Here is a 17,060-nt window from a genome sequence, read left to right on the forward strand (position 1 = left end):
TTTTTCTCTTCCCAAAAATCAAGTCTGCGCTGAAAGGGACCAGGTTCGAGTCCGTGGATGCAGTGAAAGCAAAAGCGACGCAACTCTTGAAGAGCATAACACAAGATGACCTGCAGCACTGCTTCCAACAGTGGAAAATTCGCATGGAGCGGTGTAGGGATCGGGGAGGGGACTACATTGAAGGGGATAACATTTCGACTGTCTGATTTTTTTTTAATAAAGGGTTAGAGCATGAATCCGGTTTCTTTATTGCCACACCTTGTATACCAACATGTATGTGTGCGTGCAACAGTCACTTTCCCCACTCCAAAGAGTCCCCCATAATAGTGATGTAAAATATGTCACATGTTCACACCTCAAGCTGCATACTGTCACGTGGCCGAGTTCCGTGACTAATAATAACAGGCTCCAGATTGGATGATCAAATTTATTGAAGCCTGCTTTATGCTCTCTCTTTACTACAACCAATTATAAGAACTCCCAATGAATGAATGTCTAAGATTCGCTCCGTTCCTTACTAGACAAATGTCTTCTCTTCTACTGTGACTGACTTGGTTCTGATTTACGAAATGGTCACTTCTTCAGTTTTCAATGTAAGCTGGTTAACACTCCACAGCTGAACACTGAACTTCTAAATTCTTTTACAACTGGATGATGGAACTCACAAATGAACTCTCCTGAACTGAATTGTCGACTAACTTTCAAACCAATTACGTGTCTCCCCCCCCCCATATAACTCGTGGTGAACCAAATAGAGACCACCATCTCGAACACTTTGTGTATTATGCTGCATCTATTCGTTGCCATGGGAAAGTGTGTTAGTTTAGTAGCAAGGTGTTGTCCATCCACTGATACAGGAATGTGTGTTAATTTCATACTGAACCATTGTCTAGCAATGGACTACTCCGACTTTCAGGCATCTTGTGACAATATGCACACTGTGCACTCACCTCTAGCTTCATCTTTCAGTCTCTGTACCATTGCCCTGGCTTCATCTTGTTCAGATTCGAGAAGAGCATTGCGCTCTATTGCAGAATTCAACTTAGACTCAAACTCAGTCACAGATGTCATCATAGCTCTGAAAACACATTAACAGCAAGTTCACTGCAACAGCTGGACCTACGAGATGAACTTTGGATGAGGAAAAGCACATAACAAGAAACCCTGAAGTTTACAGATATTTTAGTACTGTTAAAATGGCAAGACCAAGGATTTTACAACCGACTGAATATACAGGGTATATTGCAGAATTCAACTTAGATTCAAACTCAGTCACAGATGTCATCATAGCTCTGAAAACACATTAACAGCAAGTTCACTGCAACAGCTGGACCTGCGAGATGAACTTTGGATGAGGAAAAGCACATAACAAGAAACCCTGAAGTTTACAGATATTTTAGTACTGTTAAAATGGCAAGACCAAGGATTTTACAACCGACTGAATATACAGGGTATATTGCAGAATTCAACTTAGATTCAAACTCAGTCACAGATGTCATCATAGCTCTGAAAACACATTAACAGCAAGTTCACTGCAACAGCTGGACCTGCGAGATGAACTTTGGATGAGGAAAAGCACATAACAAGAAACCCTGAAGTTTACAGATATTTTAGTACTGTTAAAATGGCAAGACCAAGGATTTTACAACCGACTGAATATACAGGGTATATTGCAGAATTCAACTTAGATTCAAACTCAGTCACAGATGTCATCATAGCTCTGAAAACACATTAACAGCAAGTTCACTGCAACAGCTGGACCTGCGAGATGAACTTTGGATGAGGAAAAGCACATAACAAGAAACCCTGAAGTNTTAGTATGAGAGCTGCAATATGTTAAACACTACTCTTCACAGTATAATCTGACATCCCAAACTGAGGGGATTAACAGTTGAATGTGATGTCGCAACATGGTACGGACATTGCATCTACAAATTTCATGACGTGATTCCTTCATGACAACTGAGATAAAGTTGTCACTATTTTGAACCAAGCAAGATTTACAAAGAAATTGTAATTGATGCTGAATGTGATGTGGTTACAGAGTATTGATATTTGAGCCCATGGACTTTACTACAAACCCATGATGAACACTGAAACTTAAATTCTCCTTCATAAAATTCCAACTGATGGACACTTTTTTGTGCAAAGGACAATTAAAGTTCAATGTGATGTGGCAACACAGCATGGATATATTACCATAGTCAATAAGGTCGTGGACTGGCCGCAAAGTGTTGTTGCAGTGCACTACAGCTGATAGGTTGAGGCACGATATGATAACCTATCAGTTCATCTCTCATCACAGCAAGAGGCAGTTGTGTGCAAACAGTGTAAGCAGAACTACGACCTCTATTATGAGCTGCAGTTAAATGCAAGTGGCAGAAATAAAAAATTTGGCAGTTTAAACAAAGGGCAAACATCAAATTCTTAAAAAAAAACTAGGCAAATCCCCTAGAAAAACGTTTAACATGACAAACAGGCTGTTGCTACACGACAATGCCCCTGCACATCGTTCTGTTCTTGTCCAAGAGGAACTGGCAAGGCAACAGGTCACCATTTTGCCACACCCTCCATACTCACCCGATCTCACACCATGCTATTTCTTTCTCTTTCACTGCTTGAAAGCAAAGCAATGTGGTTGTAGATTTCAGTCGTCCAAGGAGGTCGTCAATGCCATGGGAACTTCCTGCCAATATATTTCAGTAATGTTTTCGGCAGCTTTATCAACATTGGCAGACTTGCATAGCACACAATGGTTACTATTTTCAGGGCCAATGTGGATCTGTGTAAGTGTATGTGAATACCTTGTAACATGATGCAATAAAACCAGAGTCCACGAACTTAATGACTGTACCATGTACAAATATCCATACCATGTTGCCACATATATTCTACTGTAGCTGCCTAGATCTAAATATGTAACATTATGCTCTGAATAGCAGTATCCATTTTCAAACACAATTTTTGGGATAAATGTGTAAATTACACAAGTAAATAGGGTAACCTATATTTTCCAGATATCTGCTAACGAAGTTCCATTGTATGCTTATATTACCATTTAAATTCAGACAATAATGTTCTCACTATATGAGTACATCACAGTTCATTGAATATTTCTGCTTCCTGCTGAAACATCCTATGCCTGATGACATCTATCCTGACTCATTTTCTGCAGACAAATATTGGTATGTCACAATACCTTCAAACAGTGCATGATCACTTCCTCCTACTTCAGTCCTACTGCACTGTTCCCAATCTGACACCTGACACAATGGAAACATGATATAACAAGGCTTATAACAAGACCTTCAATATCACGGGAAGAAAAAACATTGGCATTGTCAATATGTTAATGTTAATTCACAATCCCAGCATTTTATGAAACCCGAAGGTTCATCACCGTGTTCACAAAAGCCCTCCACTGATCCCTATCCTGAGCCAGATCAATCCAATCCATACCATCCCATCCTATCTCTCTATGATACATTTTAATATTGTCCACCCACCTACGCCTTGATCTTCCCAGTGGTTTCTTTCCTTCTGGCTTTTCCACCAATATCCTATACGCATTCGTCTTCCCCTTTCGTGCTACATGCCCTGCCTACCTCATCCTCCTTGACTTGATCATTCTAATTATACTTAGAGAAGAGCAGAAGTTATGAAGCTCCTCATGCAGTTTTCTCGAACCTCCTGTCACTTCATTTCTCTTTGGTTCAAATATTCTCAACAACCTGTTCTCAAACACCCTCAGTCTATGTTCCTCCCTTAATGTCAGAGACCAAGTTTCACAACCATACAGAACCACAGGCAAAATTATAGTTTTGTATGTTCTAATTTTAGTGTATTTGTGTTTTGTTAATTATTTAAAAAAGATATCATATTTTCATCATAATGAGCAATTCCCAGCTAGCTGCAAATATCTTCATGAACTGTAATTGCAGAATCGTTTCCCTAACTATTCACAGTTGCCAGTCCAGAAAGGTACCATTAATCCATACCCCACACTTCTCCCTGGTTTCGGACAAAAAAGAATATAAGGGCCATTCTAATTTGTGACAGAAAACATTGGTCAATGGTTGCATTATAAGTAATTATGTAAGCATGAGATAATCTTCCTCAGTTCAGATATTAGTAAAGATGGTAAAAATGTTCCATTACTCATCTTTACTTCCATACCTACATGATAACCACTTCACAGAATTTAGGAAATGTTCACTAATATAATTCCGGTGCATTCATTCTAATATTTCCTGCAAAAAGCATAAAATCCATTCTGTTTCATTATCTCAGAAACCATACAACCTATGGGAAAAGTGTACTTGACATTAAATGTGAGTTTCATTTTTGTTTGTAATTGTGTGGTTTTCACATCACATGCATGCATACAGAAATGCATTTTGGTAGTTTCCTTTATCACTATCACATTTTAACAAAAACTGAAATATGCTCAGGAACTTTAGCAAACTTCCTAAATCAATACAATTATTGAGTTTTGGACATTATCTATCACCCTGTTTTTTTTTTTTTTAAATTTTAAAACACAATATTTCAGAGACTGAATCCTGTCTCTATCTTCAGGTGAGAGATCTTAGATGTTATTTTCTGGAACAAAATTTCATTCAGAACTCATTTCTTACACACAGACAGATGGAATAACAGACCAACATGGTCAAGTTAATGCGGGTATTTTCATAAGTGTTTGTTGCAGACTCATGAGACAGAACTAAATACCATGTTCCCTGCACTACTGTTTAAGTGCAATATAGTAATATATGTAATTCGTAGTTAGGACTAAAGTATATATACTTTGACCAAATTTGGATATTAATAGGTACTCCTTGTTAAAATGCATTTTTATGAAGTTCATAAATTCTCGTTATACGGAGGCTGCACAGTAATCTACACATCTGAGAAATCACCACAAATAAATCAAGAATAAGAATCAGTTTCTAGTTCACACAGAAATGCCATACCTATGAGATCTTTCCAAGTCATCATTCTTCTGTTCTAGCTCCCGGATATATTTCAATAAACTCTCTTCATGATTTCGGTATTCAGACACTGTTGCTTGTAGTTCACATATCTGTGCATTGTTTTGTCTTTTTGTCTGTTCATAATTATCCTATTATCAACACAATATAATGAAGAATATGAGATCTGATGTTCTCATGGCAGTAATCTTCATAACAACGGATACAAGCATTATTAATATCATACCTTAATGCAATATTATTACAATATATTGGGGCAATATTCAAATTAAGAAAGAGAAACATATATTAACAGAACAAACAATAATTCCAAACTGGAGCCACACAGAAATTTAACTGAAGTTTGTAAACCGCTGTCCACTGACAAAGTATACTGTCAAAAGAACAGTGTTTTCCAGACAACTGTTTTTTAAATTTAAAGCAATCAACACCATAACAGACCTTTTGTATGATGTAAAGTTCTGCCGGCTGAAGGAACTATATGTAATGTTGCAATGAATTCTAAATTAGCCCCAAAACAAGATGTATGTGAATGTCAGAAGTTGGCCTAGGAGATGGCATTTAATATGAAACACTGCCCACAGTATCTTCCAGAACTATACACAGAACAGACTTTGAAAGGTGGTCTTTCAATATATTTTAATCTCTTCCCAAGGACATTCAAAAAGTATTTACTCTGACTTTCCTGTATTACTAGATGCCTCAACTGATACTCAACAACTATCTATCAATTCACAGTAGGGTGAGAAAATTTCATTATATCTTCAAAAGAGGTTTAAGTTTTAGTCTGAAGTAGGTTCTTGTAACAAAGAAAAGAACACATATTCCAACAATAGCAAATAGATGTACAGTATATTCACATCAATAATACAGAAACCAACTCTAAAAATAGGGATATACATTTATATCATTTCACAGGAGGTTGCAATTTAACTTCTCTCTTCAGTGGGAGTCAGCACATTCCATGACAAGTGTTTCTAGACCTTATAACCATCAGCAACATAATACAGCCACATACTCTTCAATGTATGAATAACAAGGAAATAGCCATCAGTACAATATTCATTTGAAATGCCATGGAAAAAACACTGAAGGCCAGAACGTGTTAATAATGGAAGGCTCTGGACCTGGCATAAGGAGAATAGAACGACACATCCAGATATATATGGGACCAACCGAAAATGGTTTACTATATACAATCAATGATGTCTCTAAATATGAACTGTAGTCATTAAGTTATCTACCTATGTTCGAAACTAAAGCAATGAGTGTGGATACAGCATGGCAGGGATCAATATGTTTCACAGATGCATCACAGTACCAGCATAAAGGCTCAAATATGTTCAGAGAGACAACAGAGTCTTTATACAATTCTTTCTGTCAGTATCATGGATTTAGTGTAACCTGAATATTGATCAGTGATTGAATTCCCCCAAAAGATAACATAAATCCAAGGAGATCTGTAATTTTATGTTCAACATTTAATGTAATATTCATGTTCTTACTACCAAATTAAATTATGCAGGTAGTAGTGTTGATACAGCTTCTCACATTATTCAAAATTACTCATGTCTAAAGCTAGTTCTTGTTGTGGTACAGATAATTCCAATGAAAATTTAATGGTTTATATGTAAGAGGTGCTATTGAAAAGTTCCAATTAGGTCAAAAAAGAAATGCTGGCTTAACTTAAATTTGGCTGTATTCTCCTTGGGAACATACATAGTGAGCCTATCATTCTTTTCACATTTTAAAGAAGTATGGAAGTCATTTTCCTTAATGCTGTTGAGTATTGATTGTGATTCCTTTCAGATATCAGACACGATTTCAAAACGTCCCTTCAGTTTCATTTCTAATTTGGGAAACAAAGCAAAATCACAGGGGGCTTACACACTACAACTATGAAGCTCAATTTTCTCCATGAAAATATCATGGCTTGCAAGTCAGAAAATGGTCACGCCAGAATATATGTGGCTTTCAAAAGCTCAACCACATATCCTGTCAACCAGATTACTTACCGGTGACCATTTCCTATTCATGTCTGCTGAAGAAGTGTCTGTGTCAAAAGATACCTCCAGTGATGAAATAAAATACATCCCATCTGTTTTGTCTGAAGTTCAAAAGTTGTTTTCTATTCTGACAGAACAAAGTTCTTAGAACTGGACCAGAATCAACCAAGTCAATTACATAAATTTCACTCTTCTACAAGGACTGCTGAGGTGTAGATTTAGATCTAGAATCTGTCAAGCTAGAGGGTTTGACCAGAATGGAGTATATTAGGAGCCAACATAAACAAACTTATAACACATAATGATTTACCAATTCCAAAAGTGGAATGATGACAGGTAATCACACTAAGCATTCAAGGCATCTATCTATTAGCAAAATAAATGAAAACGTACCACATATAAGGAATCTATTCATGGAAAAAGAAGTGCTACTATCCCTGACTTGGTTAATGTGATGAGAATCTCATCTGAATCACGCCAAAGTGTCTTTACACAAGATCTGACTATTTGACAGACTGATGCAAAATCCATTACAAAATCTGCTGACGGAAAAAAAAAACAGAATCATGTAAATGTGTATCAGTGCCATCAGAAAAACTTAAGGACCCACACTTCCTTTTGGAGGTAATCACTGGTGAAGAAACGGGCTGAACGATACAGCCATAAAACAAAGCAACAGCCTTCATCTCATTGGAAGTGCCTATCATCTCTGTTCCTAAAGAATAAATTAGGTGAAGTGAGAAGTACATAATGAATGTGTTTTCTGGCACTCATGGAACTGTCAATTAAGAATCTGTCCTTCAAGTTCAAACTGTGAACCAATGATTCTGCTGAAATATTCTGCAGCATCTGAGACGATGTGTGGCAAAAACTCCTGAGAAGTGGCACAATGGAGAATGACTTCACCAATCATAACAATGTTCAGGCTCAAACTGCTTTGTCTGTGCATGAATATCTGGACAAAATGACTTGCCCACTTCCTCCATACTTGCAACATTTAGCAACTCAGGTTGGAATGAAACAGGAAAACTGATAACCACAATTCACGAACTATCACAAAACTGCACTTGCCAAATTCTGCAAGTGCTTCCAACAATAGTGCAATTCCTGGAGGAATAACACTAGCATCAAAACAAAGTAATTACGGAAATAACAACCCAAATGAAGAACTGGCATTTCTGCACATGTATTTTACAAACAGTATGACATGGCAATACTCATATGTCATAATCACATAAACAAACATGAAACAATCACAATCAGATATACCTTCAGTGTGTCAGTTTAATAAACCAGGGCAATATATCATGTAAATAAACCCAAATCAACCAGGCCATAATTATGAAATCTACCTTCAGTGTGTCATTATCTAACTGAAGTCTATTGTTACGCGTACGCAGTTCCCGTATTGTTTTATCTGCCTGTTCCAATTGTGTCTCCAACTCCTTCTCCAATTGGTGTGAATTTTCCTGGAATTCTTCAAGTTCTCGTTCTACTTGTCTCGTATCCTCTCTAGCCTCTTCCAGCCTACAGAGCAAACATACCTGTATACATTCAGCTACTTTATCCTAGGGAGAGAAATGCAATTAAGACCTTCATAGATATAAGCTCCACTAAAACTTGTTCCTATGAACATGCCTTCATGATACTAGATATGTAGGGCATGATCTAATTTCATGTTTCTTAAACTCATTCTCAAACTTCCATCCAAGCCATATTAATATTGCACTGTACTATAATCTAAATGCAATTAAGAACACAAATATAAATCTAACAGCTAAAGAAAACAGAATTCTCGTCAGTTTCTGGTTTATGTATGACCAGGGCCTGGATTTTGATATGTCATCTTTTTTTCTTTGCATCCTATGCGATGCTCTTAAATATATAAATCTCGGATTTGAGCTGCTGGTTACAGAAATGTAAATTTTATAGATAATTTTTTGACATTTTTAGATTTAAGGTCATTTTTTCATGTTTGGGGTAATTTTTTGGACTTTTAAGGGTATTTCTTGTCATTTTTGGAAATTTTAGGGAATTTTTCTTCATATGTTTTCTGAAATGTGAATAATATGGAAGCGAAGTGTTCTTTCTCTTTCTCCTAAGCGTTCTCTACAAAGGCCATAGTATACAATAATAGGTTGTAATCCTGGCCCATCTTTTCCATTTGTTTCGCGTAAGTGCTGACAATACATAACATAAAACGGTATGGCGATGACTACTCACACTGCGGCTCTTTGTACAAAGCAATTTGCTTAGTTACACATATTTCTAGTTGGAATCTCTTGCTTCATATGATACTGTTGTTCAATAAAACTCCTTCTGTCTTCAGTTCCTCGCCCTTGACCGTACAGATAAAGATACAGCTGATGAAAGGTTCTTTGTGAAAGAAGTTCAGTTCTGTCTTGCACTAGATTCATTAATTTTATCATGATGCCAAAAGCAAAGCCAACTAAATCGTGTCATTAAAAGCAATTTGTAGCTGAGTTTGGAGATGATATATATTCAACTGACAGTGCCATTTTATACTGTAAGATGTGTGACACAAAAGTAGCGGCAGAAAAAAGGTTCACGGTACAACAACATATCGGCCACGACGAGCACGTACGAGCAGTGCAAATTTCGAACAAAAAGAAACCTGCGCAAATGTTACTGCAACGGTGTTCGTCTGGAGGTGGAAATAAATCATTGGATTTTTTCAGAGATCTGTGGGATGCTCTGGCATCCGCAAATTTTCCGTTTTGGGCTCTGAACAATGGAAAACTGAAAAATATTCTGCAAGTAAACTGTGGTCGTTTCATCCTGGATGAATGTGAAAGAAGTTCAGTTCTGTCTTGCGCTAGATTCATTAATTTTATCATGATGCCAAAAGCAAAGCCAACTAAATCGTGTCATTAAAAGCAATTTGTAGCTGAGTTTGGAGATGATATATATTCAACTGACAGTGCCATTTTATACTGTAAGATGTGTGACACAAAAGTAGCGGCAGAAAAAAGGTTCACGGTACAACAACATATCGGCCACGACGAGCACGTACGAGCAGTGCAAATTTCGAACAAAAAGAAACCTGCGCAAATGTTACTGCAACGGTGTTCGTCTGGAGGTGGAAATAAATCATTGGATTTTTTCAGAGATCTGTGGGATGCTCTGGCATCCGCAAATTTTCCGTTTTGGGCTCTGAACAATGGAAAACTGAAAAATATTCTGCAAGTAAACTGTGGTCGTTTCATCCTGGATGAATCCACATTCAGGAAGAACTACCTTTCCCAGTGCTACAACATTATCCTGGAAATGATTAGGAATAAAGTGCATGGGAAGATTTTCGTTTCCATTGATAAGATCTGCAATATGGAGGCTCACTACGTGGCAAACATCATCATTGGAACCTTGGAAATTGATGGACCAGGTGAAGTGTTTCTGCTTATGAGTGAGGTGCTAGAATCCGTTAATCATTCCACAATTTGTATACTCTTCAATAGGTTGATGTTTCTACTGTGGCCAGAGGGTATACGACATGCCGATGTCTTGCTTTTTGTGACCGATGCAGTCCCACATATTGTAAAAGCAGGCAAGTCAATAAAGTCGTTTTATATGAAATTGGTGCATGTTACTTGCCTAGCTCATGCATTGCATAGAGTGACAGAGGAAGTGAGATCAAAATTTCCTCAAGTGGATGCTCTTTGTGTCGAGGACGAAGAAGATTTTTGTCAAGGCTCCAGCTCATAAAATACATTTTAAGTCTATGGCTCCTGGTGCTCCACTGTCCCGGGAACCCATCAACACAAGGTGGGGAACATGGATTGATGCTGCAATTTACTATTGCGATCATTTTCAGGTAGTGAAAAACATTGTAGATTCAATGAAGGTGGAGGATGTGAGGGCAATTGAAGCTACTCAGGAACAGTTCTCGTGCATCAAAATGGAAGGACAGCTGGCCTTCATAAAGACAAAATTCAGTTCCTTGACAGAAGGAATCCAATGCTTGCAGGAGAAAGGAGCAACACTAGAAGATTCGCTCACTCTGGTGAAAAAAATTGTAGTGATTTGGAGAAAGTGTCAGGGGACATTGGTAAAATGGTGTCAAGAAAAATGAAAAGTGTTCTGCATAAAAACTCAGGTTATGAAACATTATGCAGCATTTCTCAAATTCTGTCAGGAGAGTCCTTCAGCACTTTCAGTACTGAAGAAAAACTTACTGCTAGTGATTTGGTACACTTCAAGTATGCACCCATTGTGTCTGCAGATGTGGAAATGAGTTTCTCCAAGTACAAGAATGTGCTCTCTCACTTTCGAGAATCTCCGCATGTTGACTGTAATCAATTGCAACTCCGAATGAGGTAAGACTTAAATGTTAGAATACATACCGTATATGTACATTTGATAAGCATTCTAACATGATAGAAAAAATTGTATTAAAACATTTAGCTTCAAATTCGATAAATACTGCTTAATTTTCAACATAAAAACAAGGACGAACTTAAAAGAGTAAAGATTAAAAATACATTTTAAAATAATTAGTAGATCTTCCGACATATTACATTTTTGGGTCACATTTTAGGTAATTTTTCTGGATCTTTTTGATCATTTTTAAAATATTTTTAGGTCATCAAAATCCGGGCCCTGTGTATGACTCAGAACTTCCACATACACAAAGAATTAATCACAATCTCTAACGGGGTCTCTAACTCATGCAGTAACAGATTTGAATATATATGTAGCAGATTTATGACAAACCCTGACTGAAACTGCACTGCCAAGTCCTTCCAGTACTGGATCTCTTCATCTTTGCTGCTAAATGATGAAATTCCCTGATCCATTATCAAAATGTCTGCATTCATGAGTACATCAACACAATCTTATCCTCTTGCCACCAGAAATAAAATTACTGCTTACAAATATCCTCAAATGAATCAAATAATTTCATTTATAGTCTGTCATTCTTCTACAAATTATGGGCACCTGAAACTAGACATAAAATGAAATCTTGATTAATAAAATATACATATCAGAAATGTCACTGGATTTTATTTTCAACTGACCTAATCCTTCCAGCTGCACTATGGCCCTGGGATTGACTCAGCTCTAACAGAAATGAGTACCAGGAATTTCCCTGGAGGGTAGAGTGCGGCTGCCGTGTGAGGCTGAAAACCTTACCGCTAACTTTGAACTGATTGTCTAGATAATGTGGGACCCTCAAAGTCTCACAACCCTATGAACCTATGGGCCTCAGAGGCCTGTAACAGGGATAGCTTTACCTTTACTTTTTTTTATCAGACCTCTCGTTTTCATGGGCAGGGCTTTTATTATAGAGTATTGTAGCATGTTACCTGGAAACCTACTTCTGTCTCCTAACACTACGAATAATTTCACGTGGGTCTTGGATTCAGTGATTATTTATTTGACACACTCTTATCCACACTTACAAGTACTATTATCATCACATATCACGTCCTCTTGACGTTTCTTCAGCACCATCACAATTCTCAGTGAGGTGTCTTCTGATCTGCTTGGTGACTCCTAAAACCCAACTCTTCTCTTCGAAGGCTGGAAATTGACTGCTAATGCTCAACTAACTCCGGTGAATGCTAGACTTCAACTGACTCCTTAGTCAAAGTCAAAGTCACATTGCGACTGATGACCAGTCAGTTAGTAAGTCTTGGTGTCGAGCACCAGTATTTATTGCTGTTTGACAGTTACAGTCTTGTTTTCGTGGGGTGACCTCTCTGACAAGAGGATGGGTCTGTATTTTGTATATGCTGCTGGCCCTTGCCAGTGCAGTCTTTTTCAGGTCCGAGTCCCTTGGGATTCATGACCATATTTTACTGTCTTACATTTGAGACTTCTCTTTTCGTTGCCTCCTACGACTCGCAGGGTCACAGTGGAGGTATTCGACCCTGACTCCACATAGCATTCCAGTTACTCTTATAAACACTGTCGAACAGCGGAAAACACACCTCGCTTCACTGTTGCGTAATCACTGTGTTTACAGAGGCATTGCTGCCAAGAGATGCTTACTGCAACGTTGCGTAACAACCAGCGCACTTCAGCACAGACAAACACTGCTTCCCTTACTGTTGCGTAACCTCGTTCCACGTCCCGGTTGCCCAACAACAGTGTGACATGTCACAGTATATTAATAAAGTCAGTACAACTTGCACCTTTATGTTCATATCACAACCATGTGCATCTCAACATGTTCTTGTCACAGGCTATGGCAAATTCAAATTCCTTTTCTCATTCCCACACATAGTACATTACAGAATTCAATAGGAAATGCAAACATTCTAGCAGCACATCAAATCTACTGAAAGAAAGGATAATATTAACTTTGAACTAGTAACACAAAATGCAGCCTAAAGATGACAGTCCACTGGTATCTGGTATCTCTGCAGAGGACCCATAGAAGTCTTTCTGTATTAAAGCAATGGTGAAGTGCACTCTTCAACTGACTCCTCTAGATTTCAATTACATTTAGCTTCCAGACCCTACAGAAATAAGTGAAAATGGTGAATGTTATCCATATACACCTAGCAGTTTCATTGTAGTAGGAATTAGAAATGGAATTCATTAACATGAGAAAACATCTGTTATAAATCTTGTCCCAAATTTTCATTCCTGGCATTTTACACATGTTCACACATAATGGTAGTAATCATCTTGCCACATAAGCTGAAACACTTCTTCACAAAGAGAACAAACACTGAGAACATTAAGTAAAATGTCTCAATGCTACCTACCCCTTCACCTTAGACAACTTTTTGTACTGGTTTTCAAACTGGAGCGCAGGGTGCCAAACAAAAAAACACTGTGGCCGTGACCCGAAAGTTTCACCAATAGAGTATTCTATAATTCTTGGCCTGTGAAATTTTATGACGGTATACAACATTAGCTTTAATATTTTCCTTGAAGAGCAATGAGTCTTTCTGCCAGCCATTCCATTATTTGTCTTTTTGTGAAGTTAGCTGAAGGAGTTCTCTACCAGAATACTGAGGTAAAGTAATGTTACGGCGTGGTGGGGGGCGTGGAGGTATCCCCACCGCTTCCACCACTGTTATGCCCTTACGCCCTTACGACAGGGGTGGATTGATTATCTCCTCGCTGTCTCCACTGTTATGCCGCCGCTACACCACTGTTATTCCGTGGTGACAGGGGGCGTGGAGGTATCCCGCTCTGCCACCCAGTTTAGTATGCTGCCACCATCTTGTTTTATCAAGAAAACTAGTAAACTTATCATTGCTTACGTCACTGTCCTGGCTTAACTCATAACTCGCCGAAGCTTTGGGAGGTCCTGGAGTCGTCAGAGATGTAAAATAATAATTCATAACATACCAGCCATTTGCAAGACGACTGTCTAGAAAATGTGGGAGCCTCAACGTCTTACAACCTTACAGGCCTCCATGGCTTATTACAGAGGTAGTATTTTTTAATGTTGTGTACAATTTATCCAAGTTTAATTGAAATCAATCAATTAATAGAAAAGTTCACCAGAACACATTGCACACACCACCACAACAATGGTCACCCACCGACACAGGACCAACACAATACACACAACATACGAAGGGGGACCCAAAAATAACCGGAACCGACCTGTTGCGCGCGCATTCTTTGTAGTTACGAGTTGTGCTGCTAGGTGGTGTTTGCTGGGGGTCTCCCGCGAATGTTAGTGAGCTGGCGTCAGTCTGAGTTAAGTGGTTTGTCTGTGGTGTTCTGCTGTGTGCGTTCCTGTTTCAACCCTTTGGTGATTAGTGAGATGGCCGACCAGAAGGAACAAAGAGTGTGCGTGAAATTTTGCTTTCTGTTAGGGAAAACTGCAGCCGAGACTGTTGGGATGCTTCAGCAAGTCTTTAATGATGATGCTTTGGGGAAATCACAGGTCTACGAGTGGTTCTCCCGTTTCAAATCTGGCAACATGTCACGCCCCGGGCGTCCTTCGACAGGAAGAAATGACGAAAACATTGCCAAAATCAAATGTGCAATTGATGAAGTTCATCGAAAGACCATTGACCAACTTTCTGAGGAAACGAACATCTCATGGAGCACGGTCCAGCGAATTTTAACCGAAGGTTTGCACATGAGACGGGTGTCTGCAAAATTTGTTCCTCGCTTGCTCAGAGATGACCAAAGAGAAAACCGCGTGAATGTTTGCCGCGACTTGAAGAGTGAAGTGCAGAACGATCCAGAATTTCTTAAAAGAATTGTGACTGGCGATGAGTCTTGGTGCTACGGGTACGATCCAGAATCAAAGCAATCATCAAGCCAGTGGAAAACTCCAACTTCACCACGACCGAAGAAAGCGCGTCAAGTGCGATCCAATGTGAAAACAATGTTGATTTTTTTTTTTGATGTGAATGGCATTGTCCACAAAGAGTTCGTTCCGCCAGGACAAACAGTGAACCAACATTTTTACCTGGATGTGTTACGAAGATTACGAGAGAGTGTGCGACGAAAACGGTCCGAAATGTGGAGAAATGGGAACTGGTTGCTTCACCACGACAATGCTCCAGCCCACACAGCTTTGACGGTCCGACAGTTTTTGACAAGCAACAACATGGTGATTGTGCCTCATCCACCTTACTCACCCGACCTGGCTCTGTCGGACTTTTTTTTGTTTCCACGGATGAAGAGAAGTCTGAAAGGAAAGCGATTCCGTGATGTGGATGAAGTCAAAGAAAACACGCTAAAGGCTTTGAACAGTATCCAGCCTCAAGAATTCCAGCACTGTTTTGAGCAGTGGCAAAAGCGTTGGGACAAGTGCATTAATGCACATGGACAATACTTTGAAGGGGACTAATATACAGTTCAATAAAAATGCAAAAATAACAAAAATAAATTCTGGTTATTTTTGGGTCCCCCCTCGTACTGTGAAGGAACAAAACGATCACTGCCACTCTCAGCAAGATCCTAATCAAAAACTTATATAATTTTTAACAGAACATAATCTAGCATGTAGACCCGTTGCTAAATAATAACTCCGCAAACCGCCCCCATGCCATGCAACAGATTCCTAACACGCACCAATGGACTAACTGGGAACCGGTGTTCTCTATGTGGTGAGTGTAACAGCTATTTCATGCAACAACAGAAGAGGTGTTGGGAGAGCTGTTTACTGTGCCATTCACGGTGAGTTGTTATAAGCAGGCCAAGTCTTGAGTTTGGTAAATTGTGAGACAGTCGCCAGCCAGTAAGGACATGAACACAGAAGATGTGTCTGGGTGCTTGTATTATATGTTGCTGAGACCTGTTTGTTGTAAATGCAGTAGTATGTATAACGTCTGTGTTTGTTATGAATTTTAATGTTATAATGAAACTGTACTGAAGATATGGCTGGAAAGTGTGTGTGGAATGGCAAGGTGTGAACATGACTGTGGTTTTTCCACAGCCTGTGTGTGTTGTCTTGACAACTTGCACTGTCTGCATGAGGCCTGATTATATATTCTATTGGAACCAAGGACATATGATGTGTAATGTGTGATATGTTTTATATCCAGCCCTACAGAGAGATGATTAGATCCATGAAGTGAAATAAATGTAAACGTAAGTTGAGAGACCTACTGCATTGGAAGCCATTAGCAGATGACAGGATAAGACACAGCAGACTGAGAATACTTAAATGTGAATTCTAGTGAACTGTAAAGTGTGTGAATTAATTAAATGGTTATAATTATTTGTAGTCACAGGTATGTAAGAGCTCAATAAATCAAACTGCTGATCCAAGCCCCATCCATAGTCACTCTTAACATGTGACAATATTTTAAATACATGTTTTAACCCTTACAAGAAAACATATGCACATAATACACTTCTCTGAGTTGTTGGTTGTCTTCCGATGATGGCCGTCAGTGGCCAATACATGTAAAGTTGTGGCGCACATTAGTGACTTGTAGACGATAACGGTAACTAAAATTATGTTCCGACTACTTACATAACCTCCAAACCTAAAACTAAAATTAATTAATTTATTCGAAAAAGGAAGGCTACTTCGGTACAGAATTTTTTCATCTTTATGTCTCATTACTTGCAAGTTGCACCAGTTTATTAATTCATATACTTGGCATTCTACAAT

General features: G+C 38.6%; 1 protein-coding gene across 5 annotated transcripts in view; it reads right to left on the reverse strand.

Moving 5' to 3' along the window:
• LOC111867133 (nuclear distribution protein nudE-like 1-B) overlaps positions 1–17,060 on the reverse strand; it is a 58,081-nt gene that overhangs the window by 40,429 nt on the left and 592 nt on the right. For all 5 annotated transcript variants that reach the window (XR_002843295.2, XM_023856673.2, XM_023856674.2 and 2 more), the window contains exons 2-5: positions 11,729–11,959; positions 8,350–8,524; positions 4,974–5,122; positions 951–1,078 (exon numbers count right to left, since the gene is read on the reverse strand). Coding sequence is in view for 4 of the 5 variants with exons in the window: in XM_023856673.2 (XP_023712441.1) it covers positions 951–1,078; positions 4,974–5,122; positions 8,350–8,524; positions 11,729–11,832 (556 nt within the window). In the remaining variant the exon portion in view is untranslated. The remainder of the gene's footprint in view (positions 1–950; positions 1,079–4,973; positions 5,123–8,349; positions 8,525–11,728; positions 11,960–17,060) is intronic.

This window comes from Cryptotermes secundus, unplaced genomic scaffold, assembly GCF_002891405.2.
Source record: "Cryptotermes secundus unplaced genomic scaffold, Csec_1.0 scaffold443, whole genome shotgun sequence".
Lineage (NCBI taxonomy): Eukaryota > Metazoa > Arthropoda > Insecta > Blattodea > Kalotermitidae > Cryptotermes > Cryptotermes secundus.